Source organism: Carcharhinus amblyrhynchos, chromosome 6 (genome assembly GCF_965287045.1).
Source record: "Carcharhinus amblyrhynchos chromosome 6, sCarAmb.v2.hapA, whole genome shotgun sequence".
NCBI lineage: Eukaryota > Metazoa > Chordata > Chondrichthyes > Carcharhiniformes > Carcharhinidae > Carcharhinus > Carcharhinus amblyrhynchos.
Genome location: NC_137329.1, coordinates 126,870,429 through 126,890,691, shown reverse-complemented (window position 1 = coordinate 126,890,691; position 20,263 = coordinate 126,870,429). Strand labels below are relative to the sequence as shown.

Sequence of the window (20,263 nt, the reverse complement as noted above, 5' to 3'; positions counted from 1 at the left end):
CATCAACCACCACCCTCTGTCTCCTATCTGCTAGCCAATTCCTGATCCAAGTACCTAGATTACCCCCAATCCCATACATCTGCATTTTCTGCAGAAGCCTACCATGGTGAACCTTATCAAACACCTTACTAAAATCCATATATACCACGTCAACTGCCTTACCCCTATCCACCTCTTTGGTCACTTTCTCAAAGAACTCAATAAGGTTAGTAAGGCACGACCTACCCGCTACAAAACCATGCTGACTGTCTCTAATCAATTCATTACTCTCCAAATAACTATAAATCCTATCCCTAATAATTCTTTCTAAAACCTTGCCCACAACAGAAGTAAGACTCACCGGTCTATAATTCCCGGAGAAGTCTCTGTTCCCCTTCTTAAACAATGGGACAACATTCGCTGTCCTCCAATCTTCCGGTACTATACCAGAGACCAACGATGACCTGAAGATCAGAGCCAGAGGCTCTGCAATCACCTCTCTAGCCTCCCAGAGAATCCTAGGGTAAATCCCATCCGGACCAGGGGACTTATCTATTTTCAAGCCCTCTAGAATATCCAGCACATCCCTGGTTTCAACTGCAATACTTTCTATTTTACACCCCTGCACCCCAGTGTTCTCCTCAGCTACATTCATGTCCCCCTGCGTGAACACCGAAGAGAAATATTGGTTCAATGCCTCTCCAATCTCTTTCGGTTCCACACACAACTTCCCTCTACTGTCTATAACTGGCCCTAATCTTGCCCTAACCAACCTTCTGTTCTCGACATACCTATAGAACGCCTTAGGATTCTCCTTAATCCTATCAGCCAAAGTCATCTCATGTCCTCTTTTAGCCCTTCTTAACTCACTCTTCAACTCCCTCCTAGCCAATCTAGGATAGGGAAGGTTTTGGAAACGAGGATGAGAATTTGAAAGTGGAAGCATTGCCAGATGGGAAGCTAATGTAGGCCAATGAGCATAATAGACTGGGGCAGAGAGTTAGCTTGGCAGAGAGCCAGAGGTTGAAAGAAGGTGGAAACAGTTGGAGCACAGCACAGATCAAACTGAATGGATGGGATGTCTTCTTGTTCCCATTTCTAGCTCCTTATATTCGAATCTATGAAACACGATAGTGTAAAGAGCAGTTTCTTATATCTCAGTTTATTTTTAACCAATGACAAATATTTGGCAGTCATTTCTGTGTTTTTATTTCCAGAAATAAAGACATTTTCTGTCTCTGAGGACATCCCAAATCCCTGATAAACCAGAGAGGTATTTTTGACCTATAGCCACTGTTGTAATGTTGGGAAAACCAGCACTCAGATTACGCACAGCAAGATCCCACAAGCTGCAATGTGATCGTGTGTTTTATGGGCAGCACGGCAGCATAGTGGTTAGCACTGCTGCCTCACAGCGCCAGGGATCCACGTTCAATTCCAGCCTCAAATCACGGTGTAGAGTCTGCACATTCTCCTCATGTCTGCATGGGTTTCCTTCCACTTTTCAAAGATGTTCGGGTTAGGTGGATTGGTCATGTTAAATTGACCCTTAGTGTCAGGGGGACTAGCTGGGGTAAATGCATGGGGTTATAGGGATCAGGCTGGGTGGGACTGTGGTCAGTGCAGGCTCGATGGGTCAAATGGCCTCCTTCACTGTAAGAATTCGATGATTCTATGATTTTTCTATGACGTTGGTTGAAAGATAAGTATTCACTCATAGAGTCTGTGTGATTTTTAGTCCAAGGACGCAGATGGGATCTCTGTTTAACGTCTTATCCGTGTTTCTCTGACAATCTAATTTTCCCTCAGAACGGCACTCGGGATATTAGTCAGCTGGGATTTTGTGTTTTTGTTTCTGCGATGGGACTTGAACTTACAACCCATTGGCTCAGAGGTGAGAGTGCAGTGACCTGCAGCATGGCTGTGCTGCCAGCAGGAGGCGATGGTTGTTGATGGTTCTTTTTGAGAAAGGCCAGTCTATGCTCGAGGATTCTGATGAGGAGCGATTGGCCATTCTTCAGTCAGCCTGCCCCGTGAAAACAGGAAGTCATTGCTTCATTTTGCTCGACATTAATAGGTTGATAGTGGAGTGGTGTCAGAGGGCGTACTCACTCAATCATACACGGATATCTTTCCTTTCTCTGAGAAGCATTTTGAGTTCCCTCAGTTTGTGCAAAGTCCAGCCCCCATCTCCAAATTCCCTTTCTGCATCTCAGAATCAGTGCTAATCACACCTGTAACTCCAGCCCTGAACCTTCTCCATTGTTTGATTTCAGGCCATCCGTGGGAACACCTCTGCCTGATATGATACAGTTCTGATGGGGCTGCAGGAACAGGGAGACCTGGGGTTCACACACACAAGTCTCTAGAGGCGGAATGACAATTTTTTAGAGTTCTTGGGAAGAAAAGGGGAAACATAGAGAGGGAGACAGAAAGCAAGAAACTACAAACCAGTTAGCCTAACATCAGTCATCGTTAAAAGATATGAAAGCAGGGCATTTGGATCAATACAAGGCAATCAGGCAGAGTCAACATGGTTTTGTGAAAAGGAAATCATGTTTAATAAATTTATTGGAGTTCTTTGAGGAGTCACATATGCTGTGGCTAAAGGGGAACTGTGGATGTACTGTATTTAGATTTCTTAGACTCCCTCTGCTGGTTTATGTATACCCTTGAGTGGACAAAATGCACAATGCAATTTTCCATAACTACAAAGTTGGAGAGGTTATCAAAAAGACATGAGTGCCTATGTTTCTGGTGGGCTGAAGGGCCTGTTTGTGTTGTAGTGTTCTATGTTCTAAGACATGGAGTACAGACATAAGGAAACCTTTCTCAATTATTGCTTAGATCCTGGTTAGAGTACTGTGACCAACCCAGATCCTGCGCCATAGGAAAGGTGGCAAGGCCTTGGGAATTCAGATTTACCAGAATAATCAGGAGAAATTTCAATATTGTGGAAATATCGAGAAGGTCAAATTGTTCTCAATTTGAGCAGAGATGGCTAAGGGGCAATTGAATGTCAATGTTCAAAACGATGAGGGGTTTTGACGGACGAGCAGGGTCTGTTAACCGGGGGAGGGGAAGGGGAGGGAATGATGAGAACTTTTTTTAACAAAGCGAGTTGACATGATCTGGAATGTTCTGCACAAAAAGATACCGGAGGCAACTTCATTCTGAACATTCAAGAGAGAATTGGATAAATACTTGTAAGGGGTTGAAAATGCAAGGCTGAGGAGGAAAGCAGGGAGTCGTATGTCTGGGACTGTTCAGTCCACGCCGGCAGGATGCACTAAATGGTCTCCTTGCTGGAAGGTTTCTGTGGATGAATTATTAATGCAAGCTTCAAAATACATTTTTCAGAACCCACTCTGACAGTGACGGCTCAGCCCTGCTCTCTGGTGACACAAGTGCCAGCCCAACAAAAATGGATTCCGTTTACAGTAAGACTGCCAAACAGTGCCTCGAGGAGATATCTGGTAGGTGAACACTCAGTAAATTCCACACGTTAGTTCAGCAATGTTACACAACAGCCTCCTGTTTAAACCTATCCTCCTGAAGGAATAGAGAAGGTAGGTTTCCCCCGACAATGTGGGGTCAGTTATTGATAACGACGGTTGTGAAATATTTTAAAAAAAGATTGGTTTTCGGAGAGATGAAAAATTGAGCTGGATTTGGCAATGCAACGAGTCGGTTTGAGTTACTGTTTGTATTGGTTCTCTGGTCTGAGTGACACTGTCCATTTATCCCCATCCCTGGTTACCATTTCAGAAGCTGATGGTGGAATTTCCACAGTCCACGTGCCGATTGTGTCTGGAAAGGAAGCTTGATGGAGTGCACCTTTCACAAGATTAGGGCACAAAAGCATTTTGGATCCAATTAACTACTTTTTGAGGTGTAGCGACTATTGCAATGTAGCAAACTCAGCAGCCAATTTGTAGAAAGCAAACTCCCATCCCCAATTGAGAAGGTGGTGGTGAGCTGCCTTCATGAACTCCTCAACTCCATGTACTGTAGGTACTCCCTAGCAGTGCTGTTAGGGGGAGAGTTTGACTCAGTGACAGTGAAGGAACGGCAATATATTTCCAAGTCAGGATAGTGAGTGACTTGGAGGGGAAACTCCAGGTGGTGGTGTTCCCAAGTATCTGCTGTTCTTGTCCTTCTAGATGGTAGAGGTTGTGGGTTTGGAAGGTGCTGTTTAAGGAGCCTTGGTGAGTTCCCGCAGTATGTCTTGTAAATGGTACATTCTGCTACTGTTCATTGGTGGTGGAGGGAGTTAATGTTTGTGGAAAGAATACCAGTTAAGTGGGATACTTTGCCCTGGATGGTGTCGAGCTTCTTGAATGTCATTGGTACTATACTTGCACTGTTGATCGGTGCCTCATGGACAGCAGACAAACTTTGGGAAATTAGGAGGTGTGTTGCCCCCTACTGGAGCAATCTTTCTTCACTTATCCCTATCAAAACCCTTTGTGATTTTGACTATCTCTATTAATGCCCCTTTTTAACCTTCTCTGCTCTAAAGAAAACAATACCACCTCGCTACTGTCTCCCCCATTCCTGGGACCATTCTGGTAAATCTCTTCTGAACCCTCTCCTAGACTTTAACATTCTTCCTACAATTTATTGTCTAGAATTTAACACAATACGCCAGCTAAGACCTAACTAGTGTTTAGAAAAGTTTATCATCATTCACTTGCTTTGGTAGAGAACCAAAACAGGAACTGATTGAAGATATTGGAGGGAATGAATGAATGGAGTCTTCTGAGACTGTGTAGAACATCAACAAAAACAGCTTTATTCAACATGCATGAGGGAGAGCAGAACTCGGAGCTGTAATTCCAGCTTGCTTCCAAGCTACTCTGTTAAACATTGGTTCTTACATATTCTTATACCCTTGTTTTACATTACAAAGTGTTACATTCACAGTAGGTTATCATATTGTTACTTTGAATTTGTTGCAGTTCTAGTTTGATCACATTAATCCATTATCCTGTGTGCTTTAACTTTAATAATTTCCTGGACATATCTTGTCCACCTGTTTACAATATCAAAGCATGTTTGTCAAGCTGATTTTGATAGTTTGTTAATTGTCTCCATCTCCCTGATACTTGATTAGCTTTCCAGAGTCACACTGGCTGCTCTGGACATTGTGGAGTTTTGCTAAGTGTATCAATTCTTTTACTGTTGCTGTAGCCTCTGAAAGCTTTCCCCTGGGGTGTGACTGTGTTAGTGCTGTCTGGGATGTAGTTATTTGTATTTTGTCGTGTGCCTGCCTACAGTGAGTGTGGATACTACAGTCAGGCTTTGTGTTTAACCCTTTCCATACACTCCTCTCCTTCTGCAGCCCACACCCCCAGGGTTTGCCCTACTACAAAGGTCATTGGAAAAAGAAGCAATGGCAACATGTAGATAAACTTTTTCACACAGCGACTGGTTAAGGTTTGAAAAACCTTGTGGTGGAGGCAGGTTCAACTGAGTCATTCAAAAGGAAATTAGAATGATCTAAAAAGGAAGAATGTTCAGGCTTACAGGGAGAAGGCAGGAGAATGGAACTAGTTGAGTTGATCACTCAGAGAGCCAGTGCAGAGATGCTGGGCCGAAAGGCCTCCTCTGCACAGTACCTGTAATTCTTGAAGGTGTAATGCTTTTTAATGGCCTTCTCAAATTGTATTACTGACGTTCAAATGAAGCGTGCACAAACTTCCCGTGCGTCTCTGCTCCTTTTGAGTTATTTGGTAGACGAGGATTTTCAGAAAGCTTTGACAAGTTTGCACCTTGTAATTTCTGGCTCAGACAAGAATTCCAGGAGGAAACATTCAGAGTTCAGCAGCAGATGGAAGATTGTATTAAAAAGAGGCAATCAGGCATAACCAGCGATTGGAGCGTGGAGGCTATGGAGCAGTTTATACAAAAATATTAATCCCTTTTGAGACAGTTTCTATTTTTAATTATCTGTTTAAAGAGTAGGAATGAGGAACTGGCAATTTGCATTTATAGTGGCCTTCCCAATCTGATAAAGTCCCACAGCCGGAGAGCAGTCATTGTTGTCATGCAGCAGTTAATTAGTGCACAGCAAGATCCCATAAACACCAGTGAAATGTGTGATGAAATCAGGTGTTTCAGGCCTTGGCTAAAAGGTGAATCTTTACCAGAAGACTGGAAGAATTCCTCTCTGATGAGTGCTGTGGAATCTTTCACCTGAGAGAGCAGGCCACAGTTTAATTTCTCAACCAATGGATCCGCCATGTCTGTAGCTGCTTTTTTTAGGATCCTTGGATGCAAACCATGGGGGCAGGGGGAACTGATCTGCCTTTAGCCCCTTTAAGTTTTCTCATATGACTTCTCTAGAGATGGGTTCTTTATTCCTCCCCCATATTCTTTAGTATTGTTTATTTATTTGTTGTATTTATTACGGTCATAAGTCAGCTTATATTAACACTGCAATGAAGTTACTGTGAAAACCCACTCGTCACCGCACTCCTGCGCTTGTCCGGTTACGCTGAGGGAGAATTTAGCACGGCAAATCCACCGAACCATGATGTTTGAACTATCTTCCACCGTAAAGACTGATGTGAGATATGTGTTTAATTCCTCTGCTGGCTCCTTGCTCCCAGTAACTATCTCCCAGATTCATTTTCTCCAAGGGATCCAGGATCACCTTGAGCTCTGCCATCCTTTATATAGAAGTAAAGAAACTCTTGTTGTCAGTTTATATTCCTCGCTAGTTTGCCCTTGTAGTTTAGTTTCTCACTTTTTATGATTTTTGAGATAATAAAGCACATCACAGCTTTGAGTTTTCTTGCCATGACTGACCCCTTCAAATTAAGCCTCTCAAATTAATTACTCTGGGGCCCTGATTTCCTGATCCTCGGTGCTACAGGACATACAAACTATAAACCACAAAAAGACTTTACAAACTGTAAGCAATAAAAATAGTAAATACTTCCTCACCTTCCTCACCTTACCGATCAACTCTCTCCCTGGTAGCCTCTACTTCTGCAAGAGCACTCTCTGAGGAGTTGGGGTTGAGATGGACGATCTTGCTGAATGGCTCGATGGGGAGTGTGACCGACACCTGTCCCTATTTAACGTGTCCTTATGATTTGGTCAGAGTAAACCAGGGAAGAGTTGAAATGATGGGGAGATACTAAACAGAAAAATAAAGCACAGAGTCAGTATCACACCCAAAGGCACAGTGATCTGTGCTCGATTCCCGGCTTGGGTCATTGTCTGTGGAGTCTGCACATTCTCCCTGTGTCTTTCCTCGTGGGTTTCCTCCCACAGTCCGAAAGATGTGCTGGTTGGGTACTTTGGCCATGTTAAATTCTCCCTCAGTGTACCCGGACAGGCGCTGGAGTGTGGCGGCTACGGGATTTTTCACAGTAACTTCATTGTTGTGTTAATGTAAACCTACTTGTGACTAATAAATAAGAAATAGGAGCAGGAGTAGACTATCTCGCCCTTTGAGCCTGCCCCACCATTCAGTAAGATCATGGCTGATCTGTAGTGAATCAGTTCCACTTTCCCGCTTTCTCCCCATAACCCTTAATTCCCCTGTCTATCAGAAACCTATCTACCCGTGACTTAAGTATATTTAGCGAGGCAGCCTCCACCACTTCAACAGGCAGAGAATTCCAGAGATTCACCACCCTTTGAGTGAAGATTTTTGAACCCTTTTTGTTCAAAAATCATAAATGGCATAACTATAAGGTTGATGGTGGGAGATTTAGGAGGGATGTCCGAGGTAGATTCTTTACTCAGAGAGTGGTTGGGGTGTGGAATGCACTGCCTGCTGTGATAGTGGAGTTGGACACTTTAGGAACTTTCAAGCGGTTATTGGATAGGCTCATGGAGAACATCAGAGTGATAGGGAGTGGGATAGACTGATCTTGGGATTGGACATAGCTCAGCACAACATTGAAGGCTGAAGGGCCTGTACTGTTCTATGTTTCTGTATAATAAATAAAATTAAATTTTAACTTTATTGTGTAAGTTACGAGCAGGGAACCTTGCTGCAGGTGATAGAAATAGAGAATAGGGTCTGTTCCTGGAGTGATAAAAGATGGAGGAAATTGATGAGGTGAATGAGGCTGAGTTGATCATTAAAGAGAAATAGATGGGCTACTTTATGCTGGCCTGTTCTTTACTGCTCTTTACGGCTCTCAAAAGAGTTTCTTTTTTGGCAGTGAGCTAATTGTGAAGAATCTGGGAATAGAAATGCATCTGGAAACACATCTGTCAGATAATGGTCTGAAAGAAAATGAGGGATATTGAAGCCAAACCACGGGCTATAGGGTTGGGATGAGAAACCATTGAACTCTCTTTATGAATGGGAGTGGACACATTGATGTTAGTGTGAGAACAAAACCACAACATTTCTGGGAATGTTTACATTTCCCTCTGTGACCTCATCCCATCCTCACCCTGCAATGTGCCCCAACTCAACAGCTAAAGCCTACCCTCGTGACTCTAACATTTTTATATCTTCCCCTTGCTTTGTTCAGATGACAGGACGCTGCTCTCTGAACCTCCATTCATTATCCCTCTGTTTCATTACCCCTCACTCCATCATAAACCTCCAGAGTCTACCTCTTCCACAATGCTTTAGAATCATAGAATCATCGAAACTCTACATTGCAGAAGGAGGCCATTTGGCCCATCACGCCTGCACCAACCACAATCCCACCCAGGCCCCATCCCCATAACCACATGCATTGACCCTAACAAATCCCCCTGATGCTGAGGGAGCATTGCCAATCCACCTAACCCGCGCATCTTTGGAGCGTGGGAGGAAACTGGAGCACCCGGAGGAAACCCACGCAGACACGGGGAGAATGTGCACACTCTGCACAGACAGTGACCCAAGCTGAGGATTGAACCCAGGTCCCTGGCGCTGTGAGGCAGCTGTGCTAACCACCGTGCCACCCCTTCTCCCTCACCTCACCGATGGCCTTGGTCTGTTCACAAGTTGGGTGGTTCCTTAGACAGGTGAAACATAAAGGAAAAGCTAAAGAGTTAATGCTATTGAATATGGAACAGCGTCAGGAACCCTGAGGAAACAATTCATTTAAATATCTCCTCTCATGACCTCAGGACACTCCAAGTTGATTTGCAGACAAAAGACTATCCCTTGAAGAGTAATCACTATTGTAATGTAGGAAACCCGTGAACCAACTTGTACACAACAACCTCCATAAAACAACACTGTGATAATGACAAACTAATCCGTTTTATTTAAACATTTGGGGTGGCGTATATTGGATATTGGTGGATATTTTACATCAATCTAAGAGTCAGATTGAGTCTGTATTTAATACATTATCCAAAAGCTTGTTGTTCCAACAGTGCAGCATTCCTTCAGTGGGAATGTCATCCCAGGGGATTTGAATCAATTCTGATACGGAGCCAAGAAGGCAACACACTGAGTCACAGCTGATACTGTGGGGAAAGGACTGAGTCAAACTGAACAAACTCTTCATTGAGCTAGCATTGGTATAATGGGCCAAATGGCCTTGTTCCGGCTTTCTGTGATTCTCTGAATGAGGAAATAGATTTCTGGCCATTTTATTAACTTGGGTTTATCATTTATCTGAAGTCACAACCAATTTGGTCATTTTTTGGCATTTAAATATTACCTCCAGTTTCTAATATGTGTCAGGACAGCACACATGTTACTCACTGCACAGTGTTTGTGTTATAGTACGAGATATCGAGGGAGCTGTATTTAAACTGCTTCCCAAAATTAACTCAAATGTCATGCCCTTATAAGTTGTGGGGTATTATTTTCCACGATATTCATTAAGCCAGCTGTTGTTTATTGTTTTTCTGGGACGGACCAATATTGTCCTATTTGGGAATATGCTTGAAATTTTAGTTGGAATAAACTTTCCCATGGAGTTGTCCATGGCTGGTGGGGGACGCACTGTTTGAAAGTGTGAAGCTTAAGGTCTGACGAGAAGTAAGGGTGACACTGACAGGAAGTGTAGGCCATACGGCATACTTGCCTTCATCGGCCAGGGTATTGAGTCTAAAAATTGGCAAGTCATGTTGCAGCTTTATGGGACCTTAGTGAGGCAGCACTTGGAATATAGTGTTCAATTCTGGTCGCCACACTACCAGAAGGATGTGGAGGCTTTGGACAGGGTACAGAAAAGATTTACCAGGATGTTGCCCGGTATGGAGGGCATTAGCTATGAGGAGAGGTTGGAGAAACTTGGTTTGTTCTCACTGGAGCGACGGAGGTTGAGGGGAGACCTGATAGAAGTCTACAAGATTGTGAGAGGCATGGACAGAGTGGATAGTCAGAAGCTTTTTCCCAGGGTGGAAGAGTCAATTACTGGAGGCACAGGTTTAAGGTGTGAGGGGCAAGGTTTAAAGGAGATGTACGAGGCAGATTTTTTACACAGAGGGTGGTGGGTGCCTGGAACTCATTGCCGGGGGAGGGAGTGGAAGTGGATACGGTAGTGACTTTTAAGGGGTATCATGACAGATGCATGAATGAGATGGGAATAGAGGGATATGGTCCCCGGGAGGGTCGGGGGTTTTAGTTCAGTCAGGCAGCATGGTCGGTGCAGGCTTGGAGGGGCCGAAGGGCCTGTTCCTGTGCTGGAATTTTCTTTATTCTTTGTATACGTAGCTTTCGTAGAAACGCTGAAGATCGGAGCAGGAGGAGGCCATTTGGGCCTTCGAGTCTGCTCCGTCATTCATCTCGATCATGGCTGATTGTCCAACTCAACAGCCTAATCCTGCTTTCTCCCACCATAAAAAGCTGGATAATTGCAAAACAATATTTTATTTGATCTTTAACTAGTTAATTGCTGTTTGGCAGCATAGTGGTACAGGGGTTAGCACAGCTGCCTCGCAACGCCAGGGACCCGGTTGGGGGGTGGGGGGGGGGGGGGGGGGGTTCGATTCTCTGCTTGGGTCATTGTCTGTGCGGAGTCTGCGTGTTCTCCCCGTGTCTGCGTGGGTCTCCTCCAGGTGCTCTGGTTTCCTCCCTCAGTCCAAAAGACGTATTGGTTAGGTGCAATGGGCCATGCCAAATTCTCCCTCGGTGTACCCGAACTGGCACCAGAGTGTGGCAACTAGGGGATTTTCACAGTAACTTCATTGCAGTGTGAATGTACGCCTGCTTGTGACACTAATAAATAACCTTAATTGAGAAGTGATGGATCAAATGGAAGGAAGCACATTCCATGTATCTTACTGGGGTTGACAATCCAATGGATTATTTTCCTGTGCAAATATTGATGATGAAATTCTGCAGAAATTGATGATCGAGGAAACACATTGAGCAGAAAGTGCTTTCTTCAATACCCAGGAGCAATCGAAATAAAAGATTAACATTTCTGCAGACTTTCTGGACCTCAGGACGTGTCAACGCATTTCCCAGCCAGTGGGACATCTCTGAAGTCACCGTTACAATAGAGAAAATGCAGCAAACAATCACTGCTAAGATCCTCCTGGTTTATTCTGGCGTCTCCAGAAATGAAAGATTAATCTCCAGGACACTGCCAGAAACTCGGGCGAGAAATCCGACAGAGTTCCTCAAGGCTGTGCTCTGCACAGTGAAGATTTATCTGATATAATCTCAGAGACTCTGTTCCACAGCCTGCTGTTTGAAGTGTTCAGGCCTCTCAGTCACGCTATTGATTTACTTAGGCTGAACTGTTCAATGATGTCAGCCGTGGGTCAGTGGACAGTGCAACTTGCTGCTAACTCAGAAATGCTGTGAGTTCGAATCCCACTCCAGGGAGTGGACTCTGTGATCTGGGCTGGCATTTGCTCATCGCTCTCAGGGGGCACTGCACAGTCAGAGGTGTTGCATTTTGAATGGGATATTAAACCAAGGCCCTGCCTGCCTTCTTGGGTGGATATGGAAGATCCCATAGTGCTGTGTGATGGAGAGTAGAGACAGCTGTCCCCAGTGTCCTGGGCAACATTTATCCCTCAAATCACATCACAAAAGCAGATTATCTGTTCAGTAACTGATTACTCTTCAGAGCATCTTATTACACACTAATTGGCTGTCGTTTTTTTACATTACAACATTGACTGTTACTAGAGAGGCAGCGCTCGACAGACTGGAGGCACTGATTGTGGACAAGTCCCCAGGACCGGATGGAATGCATCCAAGGGTTCTGAAAGAAATGGCGGAGGTGATAGTGGATGCCTTGATGATTATTTTCCAAACGTCGCTGGATTCCAGGGAAGTGCCGGAAGATTGGAAAACGGCTAATGTTACGCCGTTTTTTTAAGAAGTGTAGCAGGCAAAAGGCAGGGAATTATAGGCCGGTTAGTTTAACGTCTGTTGTAGGTAAAATGCTTGAATCCGTAATCAAGGAGAAAATAGCGAGGCATCTTGAGGAGAATTGTTTGATCGAGCAGACGCAGCACGGTTTCGTTAAGGGGAAGTCGTGTCTGATGAATTTATTGGAGTTCTATGAGGATGTGTCTAGGGCGGTGGATAGAGGGGAACCGGTGGATGTGGTGTTTCTTGATTTTCAGAAGGTGTTTGAGAAGGTGCCGCACAAGAGGTTGTTACAGAAGGTTAGGGGGCATGGAGTTGGGGGTAGGGTGTTAGCGTGGATAGGGGATTGGCTGTCAATCCCCTACTCCTGCTCCTATTTCTTATGTTCTTATGACTGCACATCAACAGCACTTTGTTTTGTACTTTGGGTTTTAAAAGGCACTATATAAATGTAACCCTCTTGTTTTCTTGGTGCTATGATTCGCGACACAATTGTAAAGTCATGTTTCGATGGTGATGTAACTCTGGCTTGTGGTGACCCCCCCTGCAGTGATACATCCAATGTCGGAACCAACCACATTACTAACATTATTCTGTTCTTACAGAATGGGTCCACTGGCATCTGGAGAGGGGAAAGCCAGGTGAACATCTCCCAGCCGGGGAGTTAGTTGGAGCTGTTATAAAGGCAGAGCAGATGCAGACTCTTCACTCAGTGCCTGACTCTCTCCTCTTCCTCATGTCTCACTGCTCGGCTGTGTAATGCCAGACATTTTGTTTTTCTTTATTTCTGAATTCCAGCACTTGCTCTTTCGATATTTTCTCTCTGTCTGGCTGCTTGTGTTGCCAAATCAATATTCCACCGACATCATCCATCACATTCCACAGGGCAAATTGCATTCACAACAGATGGTTTGTCCAGCACTAAATTACCCTGGCACCTCGATGATGGCTGTAACACACAGCGTTGGCTACTCTACACGAGTCAGCAGACTTGCCTGTGCTCGGAAAATGAGGGGAGTCGAAAAGTTGAAGATTATTGTAGGGGTTTGTGTTGAAGACAGTCATTCCAGAGGGAAGATATTGGAGAGAGACTCAAACTGTTCCCCGCAGCTGCTCCCTCACCCTTTAACATTGCCAAGTTTAATCAGAGTCCTGCCCGCATTTGGACAGGTTAGTCTCCCATAAATAGTTCAGTAATTAGTACAGCAGGCTGCAAAGCTCAGTGGAAGCAATCTTCACTGTGCAATCATTAGTTCAGCTGCGGCAGGCTGCACTCGGAACACAACGGAGCAAAGCAATCGACTCAAATCAGTAAATCCATTCCAGGCACAATAACATCTCCAACTTTCACCTTCTTTTAGCTTCCCTGCTAACCTATCCCCATGTTCTCTTCAATCACCTTCCGTTAGTTTTATTCCCAGTTCACATTTCTCTGCTCCTCACTTGTTTGATCCTCAACAAGAGGAAGCAATTCAACATCAAAACCAGAAAGGAAATGCTGGAAAACCTCAGCACCTCTGACAGTGTCTGTGTGGAGAGGATAGATATGGAGATGCCAGCGTTGGACAGAAAAGTGCCCTTCTCTGATCAGAACCTTCCACACACTTGACGAAGGAACATTGTTTCCGAAAGCTTGTGGGATTATTATGAAATAAACTGGTTGGACTTTAACCTGGAGAGGATTGAGCCAACATTTGGAGTCTGCATGGCCCTTTTTCAGAGCCAGTCAGCACTTTGGCCTTGCCCTGTATTCAGTTAGATTGGAACTGATCTCTCCCTTAATTCCATCAATTCCATTTACTCACCTTTGTCCCGCATCTCTTGCTGCCCTAACCCAATAAAACTTAGCCCTGAGGATTTCAGTTGAGCGGTGTGTTTGAGGGAGGGGGTCTCTGCTAGTGGAGCTCCTCACTGGGGGAGTAACAGTGACACACTCTGGGTTCTGACATTGAAGTCGCTGAATGTGAAACTCGGAGCTTTCCTTCCCTCTGTTTCTCTCAGTAATTTATCATTATTTGTGCTGTCGTTGGGTATTGCCACCTTATTGCTGGTGACTCCATCAACTCCTGATCATCTCTGGAGATGCTCTTGCTCACTTTACACAGAGATTAGCAGCATGAGGCAATCTTACCAAAAATAAAGTACAAGTCAGCCCGGACAATAGTGTCCCAGACTCACTAACCACATTTACTCACTAACTACACTAACCACCAGGATTTGATGGATTAAGTTATAGGGAGAAGCTGAATAGACTGGGACTTTTTTCTCTGGAGCATAGGAGGCTGAGGGGTGATCTTATAGAGGTCTATAAAATAATGAGGGGCATGGACAAGGTAGATAGTCAATCTACTTTGCCAATTGTGGGCGGTACGGTAGCACAGTGGTTAGCACTGCTGCTTCACAGCTCCAGGTACCTGGGTTCGATTCCCGGCTCGGGTCACTGTCTGTGTGGAGTTTGCACATTCTCCCCATGTCTGCGTGGGTTTCCTCCGGGCGCTCCGGTTTCCTCCCACAGTCCAAAGATGTGCGGGTTAGGTTGATTGGCCATGCTAAAATTGCCCCTTAGTGTCCTGGGATGCGTAGGTTAGAGGGATTAGCGGGTAAATGTGTAGGGATATGGGGGTAGGGCCTGGGTGGGATTGTGGTCGGTGCAGACTCGATGGGCCGAAGGGCCTGTTTCTGCACTGTAGGGTTCTATGATTCTGTGAATATCTTTTCCCAAAGCTAGGGGAGTCTAAAACTAGAGCGCACGGGTTTAAGGTGAGGGGGAGAGATACAAAAGTGTCCAGAGGGGCAATTTCTTCACGCAGAGGGTGGTGAGTGTCTGGAACGAGCTGCCAGAGGCAGTAGTAGAGGCGGGTACAACTTTGTCTGTTAAAACGCATTTAGATAGTTACACAGGTAAGATGGATATAGAGGGATATGGACTAAATGTGGGCAATTGGGATTAGCTTACAGGTTTAAAAAAAAGGGTGGCATGAAGGAGTTGGGCCGAAGGGCCTGTTTCCCTGCTGTAAACCTCTATGGCTCTATTTAAATCAAGTACTGAATATTTAAGTCAGGGTGCCAGGCTGATTTCACTGGTAGAATGAGACCAGTAATGTCACGGGGTGGGGGGGGGGTAAAAATCTGGGCATGAGACTGATCTTCCGCCTCTCACCTGATCTTATGGGCTTGCCTTGCCAATCAACTGGTGAGCCATTAAAATCACCCCATTCCATCCCCAACCCTCCCAACACCTCCCCCCCACAGATGCTGAATGAGATTGAAAATGGGAGCAAATTTCACCCATTTTGTGGGTGGGCTCCCAAACACCATCATTCAGCACTTAGGAAAAGGAATGAGTCAAAGTGTGATTCTCGCCAGCAGGGAGAGTGGGCGGAGCCTTTTCATGCTAGGAAACTGGCTGCTAACCTCTAGGGACCACGTGTACCCCAGTCTCCCAGTGTACATGTGTACATAGTGCACTAGGAGAATTGTCACTCTACCGTACCTCCCGCCCTGGATATTACCCTCCCCCCTCCCCAGTCATCATCCCAGCTGCTTCCCTGATGACAGCGTGGCATAGTCACACAGTGGTTAGCACTGTTGCCTCACAGCACCAGGGACCCGGGTTTGATTCTTGGCTCTGTCTGTACAGAGTCTGCACCTTCTCCCCATGTCTGCATGGGATTCCTCTGGGTGATCCGCTTTCCTCCCACAGTCCAAAGATGTGCTGGTTAGGTGCATTGTCCATGCAAAATTCTCCCTCAGTGCACCCAAACAGGTGTTGGAGTGTGGCAGTTTCACAGTAACTTCATTGCAGTGTTAATGTAAGCCTACTTGTGACACTAATAAATAAACTCCAAACTTCAGTTGCTGCCCAGGCCCTCCCTACAGATGTCCCCAATCCCTGTCATGGGTTCATCCCTTCTGGCCTGGTCCTTTCAGGCCCTGCCCCCTCCCCTTAGGCTCTGCCCCCTTGGCACTGTGCAATACCTGGTGGGCATTGTCAGGGTGCCAGGCTGGCACTGCCCAAGGGTTCTGCTTCCAATCCCCATCGGATGGGACACAGGAACCTTGTCGGTGAAGACCTCCACTGGTGAGGCCATTAAGTACAAGTGAGCCCGAACGATCGTGTCCTGGACTCACTAATCATATTTAAATCAGGTACTGAATATTTAAATCAGGGCGCCAGGCTGCTTTCACTGGCCGAATGAGGCTGGTAACGTCACAGGGGGTGAAAAACTGGGCGTGAGACTGATTTCCCGCCTCTCGCCTGATGTGATGGTCTCGCCTTGCCGATCAACTGGTGCAGCGAGCCAGTAAGATCGCTCCCTCCACCTCCCCCCCCCCCCCCAAACCCCCCGACCCTCCCCCCAACTCCAGACTCCCAGAATCATTTTGAGATTCAGGATGCTGTGACGTATCTGTCTGCATCCTACGCTGTCTTGCCAAATGTTCTAAAGTTTCACACCTCTCCCATTAACATATGGTGACGTCCCCAAAATGCCTCCTGATCAGAATGAAGGGAGCGTGACACACACACACATCCTGTCTCCCTCAGGGTCAGTCCCGACATGTTGATACGTAATCACTTTAACTGCCTTAAAAAGCTGCAACGTTAAAATTCCAGTGTGGTGTGAGTGACAGTCAGACAGATCCGGCTCTCTCTCTCTCTCCCTCTCTCTCTCTCCCAATCCCCATCAAACTTGTGTTATTTATAATCCAGTCGCTCCAAACCTCTCTTTTTGCCTTTTGTTTACGCAGCCCCATCAGGAGCTGCAACAACTGCAGCAGAGAGAGAACGGGGATAGATTTAGATGCAGGTTGAATACTAAAAGAGGTGTGCCTGGCATTGGGCTCACATTATTCCATCTCTCTCATTGCTTCAAGTGGGTGCTACATTCACAGCAGCCCCACTGCAGCCTGCCCCAAGGCACCAAATCTCTCTCTCTCTCTCTCTGTGCATTTTGGTTCGGGAGTGGATAGTGTGAAGGTTTCGCCTCGATGCTTCTTCTTGCGAGAGGAATATTCTTCTGCTCATTTCTGGATCCTGTATTTATTCCTTCCTGACCTTATCGCCACGGCACAGCTTTGTCAAAGATATGAAGGCTCACCGAGGTGGCAGTCACTCAGCCTGTCATCTGAAGAAGCAGCTCGGTGCAGTTTGGCTTGTGGGGTTTTCTCTGTGAGAGACTGCGCGACACACTTCTGCCTGAGCCCACATCATGTTATTTAAACATCACTGCAGTGTCAGTGATCTGAGGGGGAGCTACACTCACATCAAGTTCTGCCAAAGGGGACTGGAATCGCTCAGACGGTGTCACTGTGACTGCCACAAGTGGACGGCTGGAACATCAGGGTGTGGGAGCGTCACGATGAAGATCTGTGCGACTCTTGTCAGCTCGCTCCGTCGGCTGATCGAGGACTGAGCCTCCCCGACACAGAAAGCCACACACCCAGAGGGAGGATGATGCAAAGGTCCTCGGATCTGTCAGTGTTTAAGAATGGCGGTGCCACGCACGCTCCCCCCCTGCGGAGGCAGAAGTCCCTCACAAACTTGGCGCTGATGGGCGAAGGCGGGCGGAGGCTGTGCCTGCTTAAGGGGGGCTGGGCGGAGGATGGGGGTGAGCGGGGTGCTGTCCCACTCGGTGGAGGCTTCAGGCCTGGTATCTGCCCCCTGACCCGGTCCCTCTCCATCTCAGAGCACTCGCTCCCCCGGGCTGGCACGGACACACGGGAAGCGTGCGCGCCCAGGTTGGCGGAGAATGGCGAGGTAACAGGCACGGCCTTTAGATGCCAGTGGACTGAAGTCAAACTCACCAATAAACTTACTGAATTCAGCGTCAGTATGTCGGAGGATGAAGTTCTTGCCGGAGAGGCGACGGTGCCCAGAAAGCTGACAGTGGCAGAAGAAGAAGGCTGCCCTCGTGAAGGGGCTGCTCAGTTAGACACAGACACCATTCTCACAATGCTGGGAGATCTGGAACAGGTGCTGTACACTAACCTGCTGGGTGAGTACATGCAGAAAGTGGAACGTTATAAAATATATATTGTGGATGTTTACTGAACGCAGCGTTCAGGTGGGAGCTCTGATCTCCTTGTTTATCTCCTTCTCTGACATTCTGCAAAACAACACTTATGATTTACATTGTCAGCGATTCACCGATAAAATAACACTCCGTCTCTCTCGGAGCTCACTGCAGAACTGATGTTTTGTAAATTACTAAAACTTATTGAAAGATAATGAAACAACTGCCCAACAAACTGCACTGCTCAGTGATTTCACACGATTCTGTGATGGAAGAGTGAATCTAACTGCTCTGTCCTACAATTCACTTGTTGTGGAATCAGCAACATTTCCCCATCGTGTGTTAACTGTTGCTAGCCTGCTTGAGCCATTGAACCAATCTTTGGATCAAAGTCACTGGGTGCAGTAAATCTAGTGCATAGGCCGAGGAATCCATCAGCATTGAGCCAGCGGTTCAGGCTCAGAACGGACACCTGTCTGTCTGGTTCACTGGCCAATGTGATGCTGCTCTTCCAATGACAGAGGTGTGACACCCACCGTGTTGGTAAGAACCAGAGAAAGACACATCTTACCCTTTCGACATCCAAATAACAGGTTTACTACCTCGAGTCCTTTCTCAAATATTGGTTAACTCAAAGTGTGAAACCCCCAGTTGACAGTTAACGGATGTCTGGAGGTTAAAACCAAAACAATGGTCACAATTTTCAGAATGGTGGGGTTTGGCCACATCAGGTTGGCACAGTGGCTAGCACTGCTGCCTCACAGCGCCAGGGACCCGGGTTCAATTCCCGCCTCAGGTCACTGTCTGTGTGGTGTTTGCACATTCTCCCCGTGTTTCCTCCGGGTGCTCCAGTTTCCTCCCACATCCCAAAGATGTGCAGGTTAGGTTGATTGACCATTGCTAAGTTGCCCCTTAGTTGTCAGGGGGATTAGCAGGTGGGGTTACGGGGATAAGGCCTGGGTGGGATGTGGTCGGTGCAGACACGATGGGCCGAATGGCTTCCTTCTGCACTGTAGGGAATCTAGGATTCTATGATCCCCACCCACTCCAGCAGCCCCAATGCCATTGCCCACTCTATGGGGAGGCAATGGTCCAGTGGTATTATCACTAGGCGATTAATCTAGAAATTCAGCTAATGTTCTGGAGATCCGGATTCGAATCCCATAAGACATTGGAGCAGAATTAGGCCACTCGGTCCGTCGAGTCTGCTCTGCCACTCAATCATGGCTGATATTTTTCTCATCGCTGTTTTCCTGCCTTTTCCCCATAACCCCTGATCCCCTCATTAATCAAAAACTTATCTATCTTTGTTTTAAAGACACTCAATGACCCAGCCTCCACACTCTCCTGGAGCTCTGGCATCCCACTGCTGTCCTCCACTGTGAAGACTGATGCAAAGTAACTATTCAGTTCCTCTGCCATTGCTTTGTTCTCATTTTCCAGTGGTCCAATGGCTATTTTTGCCACTCTCTTACCTTTTATATATTGAAAAAAACTCTTATCTTCTTTTATATTCCTAGCTAGCTTACACTCATTTCACCTCCTCCCTCTTATTGCTTTTTTAATTGCCCTCTGCTTGCCTTTAAATGCTTTGCAATCCTCTATCTTCTCATTAATTCTCGCCACTTTGTCTGCTTTTCCTTTTGTGTTGATGCTGTCCTCGATTTCCCTCATCAGCCATGGATGCCTCATCCTCCCCTTAGCATGTTTTCTCCTGCTCGGGATGAATTTCTGTTGTGCCTCCTGAATAACCCCCCAAAGCTCCTACCATTGCTGTTCCACTGTCTTCCCTGCTCGGTTCCCTTTCCAATCAACTCTGGTCAGCTCCTCCCTCATGTCTTTGGGGTTCCCTTTATTTAATTGTAATAGCGTTACATCTGATTCCAGCTTTTCCCTCTCAAACCGCAGGGTAAATTCTATCATATTGTGGTCACTGCTCCCTAAGGGTTCCTTCACCTTAAGTTCCTGAATCAAGTCAGCCTTGTTACACATCACCCAATCCAGAATTGCCTGTTCCCTC

The 20,263-nt window shown here is 46.2% G+C and overlaps 1 protein-coding gene across 2 annotated transcripts in view; it reads left to right on the top strand.

Annotated features, from left to right (window-relative positions):
* The window catches only part of nav3 (neuron navigator 3), a 360,827-nt gene that overhangs the window by 155,039 nt on the left and 185,525 nt on the right, over positions 1–20,263 (top strand). For both annotated transcript variants that reach the window (XM_080191445.1, XM_080191444.1), the window contains exon 9: positions 3,340–3,455. In XM_080191445.1, coding sequence (XP_080047571.1) covers positions 3,340–3,455 — 116 coding nt within the window. The remainder of the gene's footprint in view (positions 1–3,339; positions 3,456–20,263) is intronic.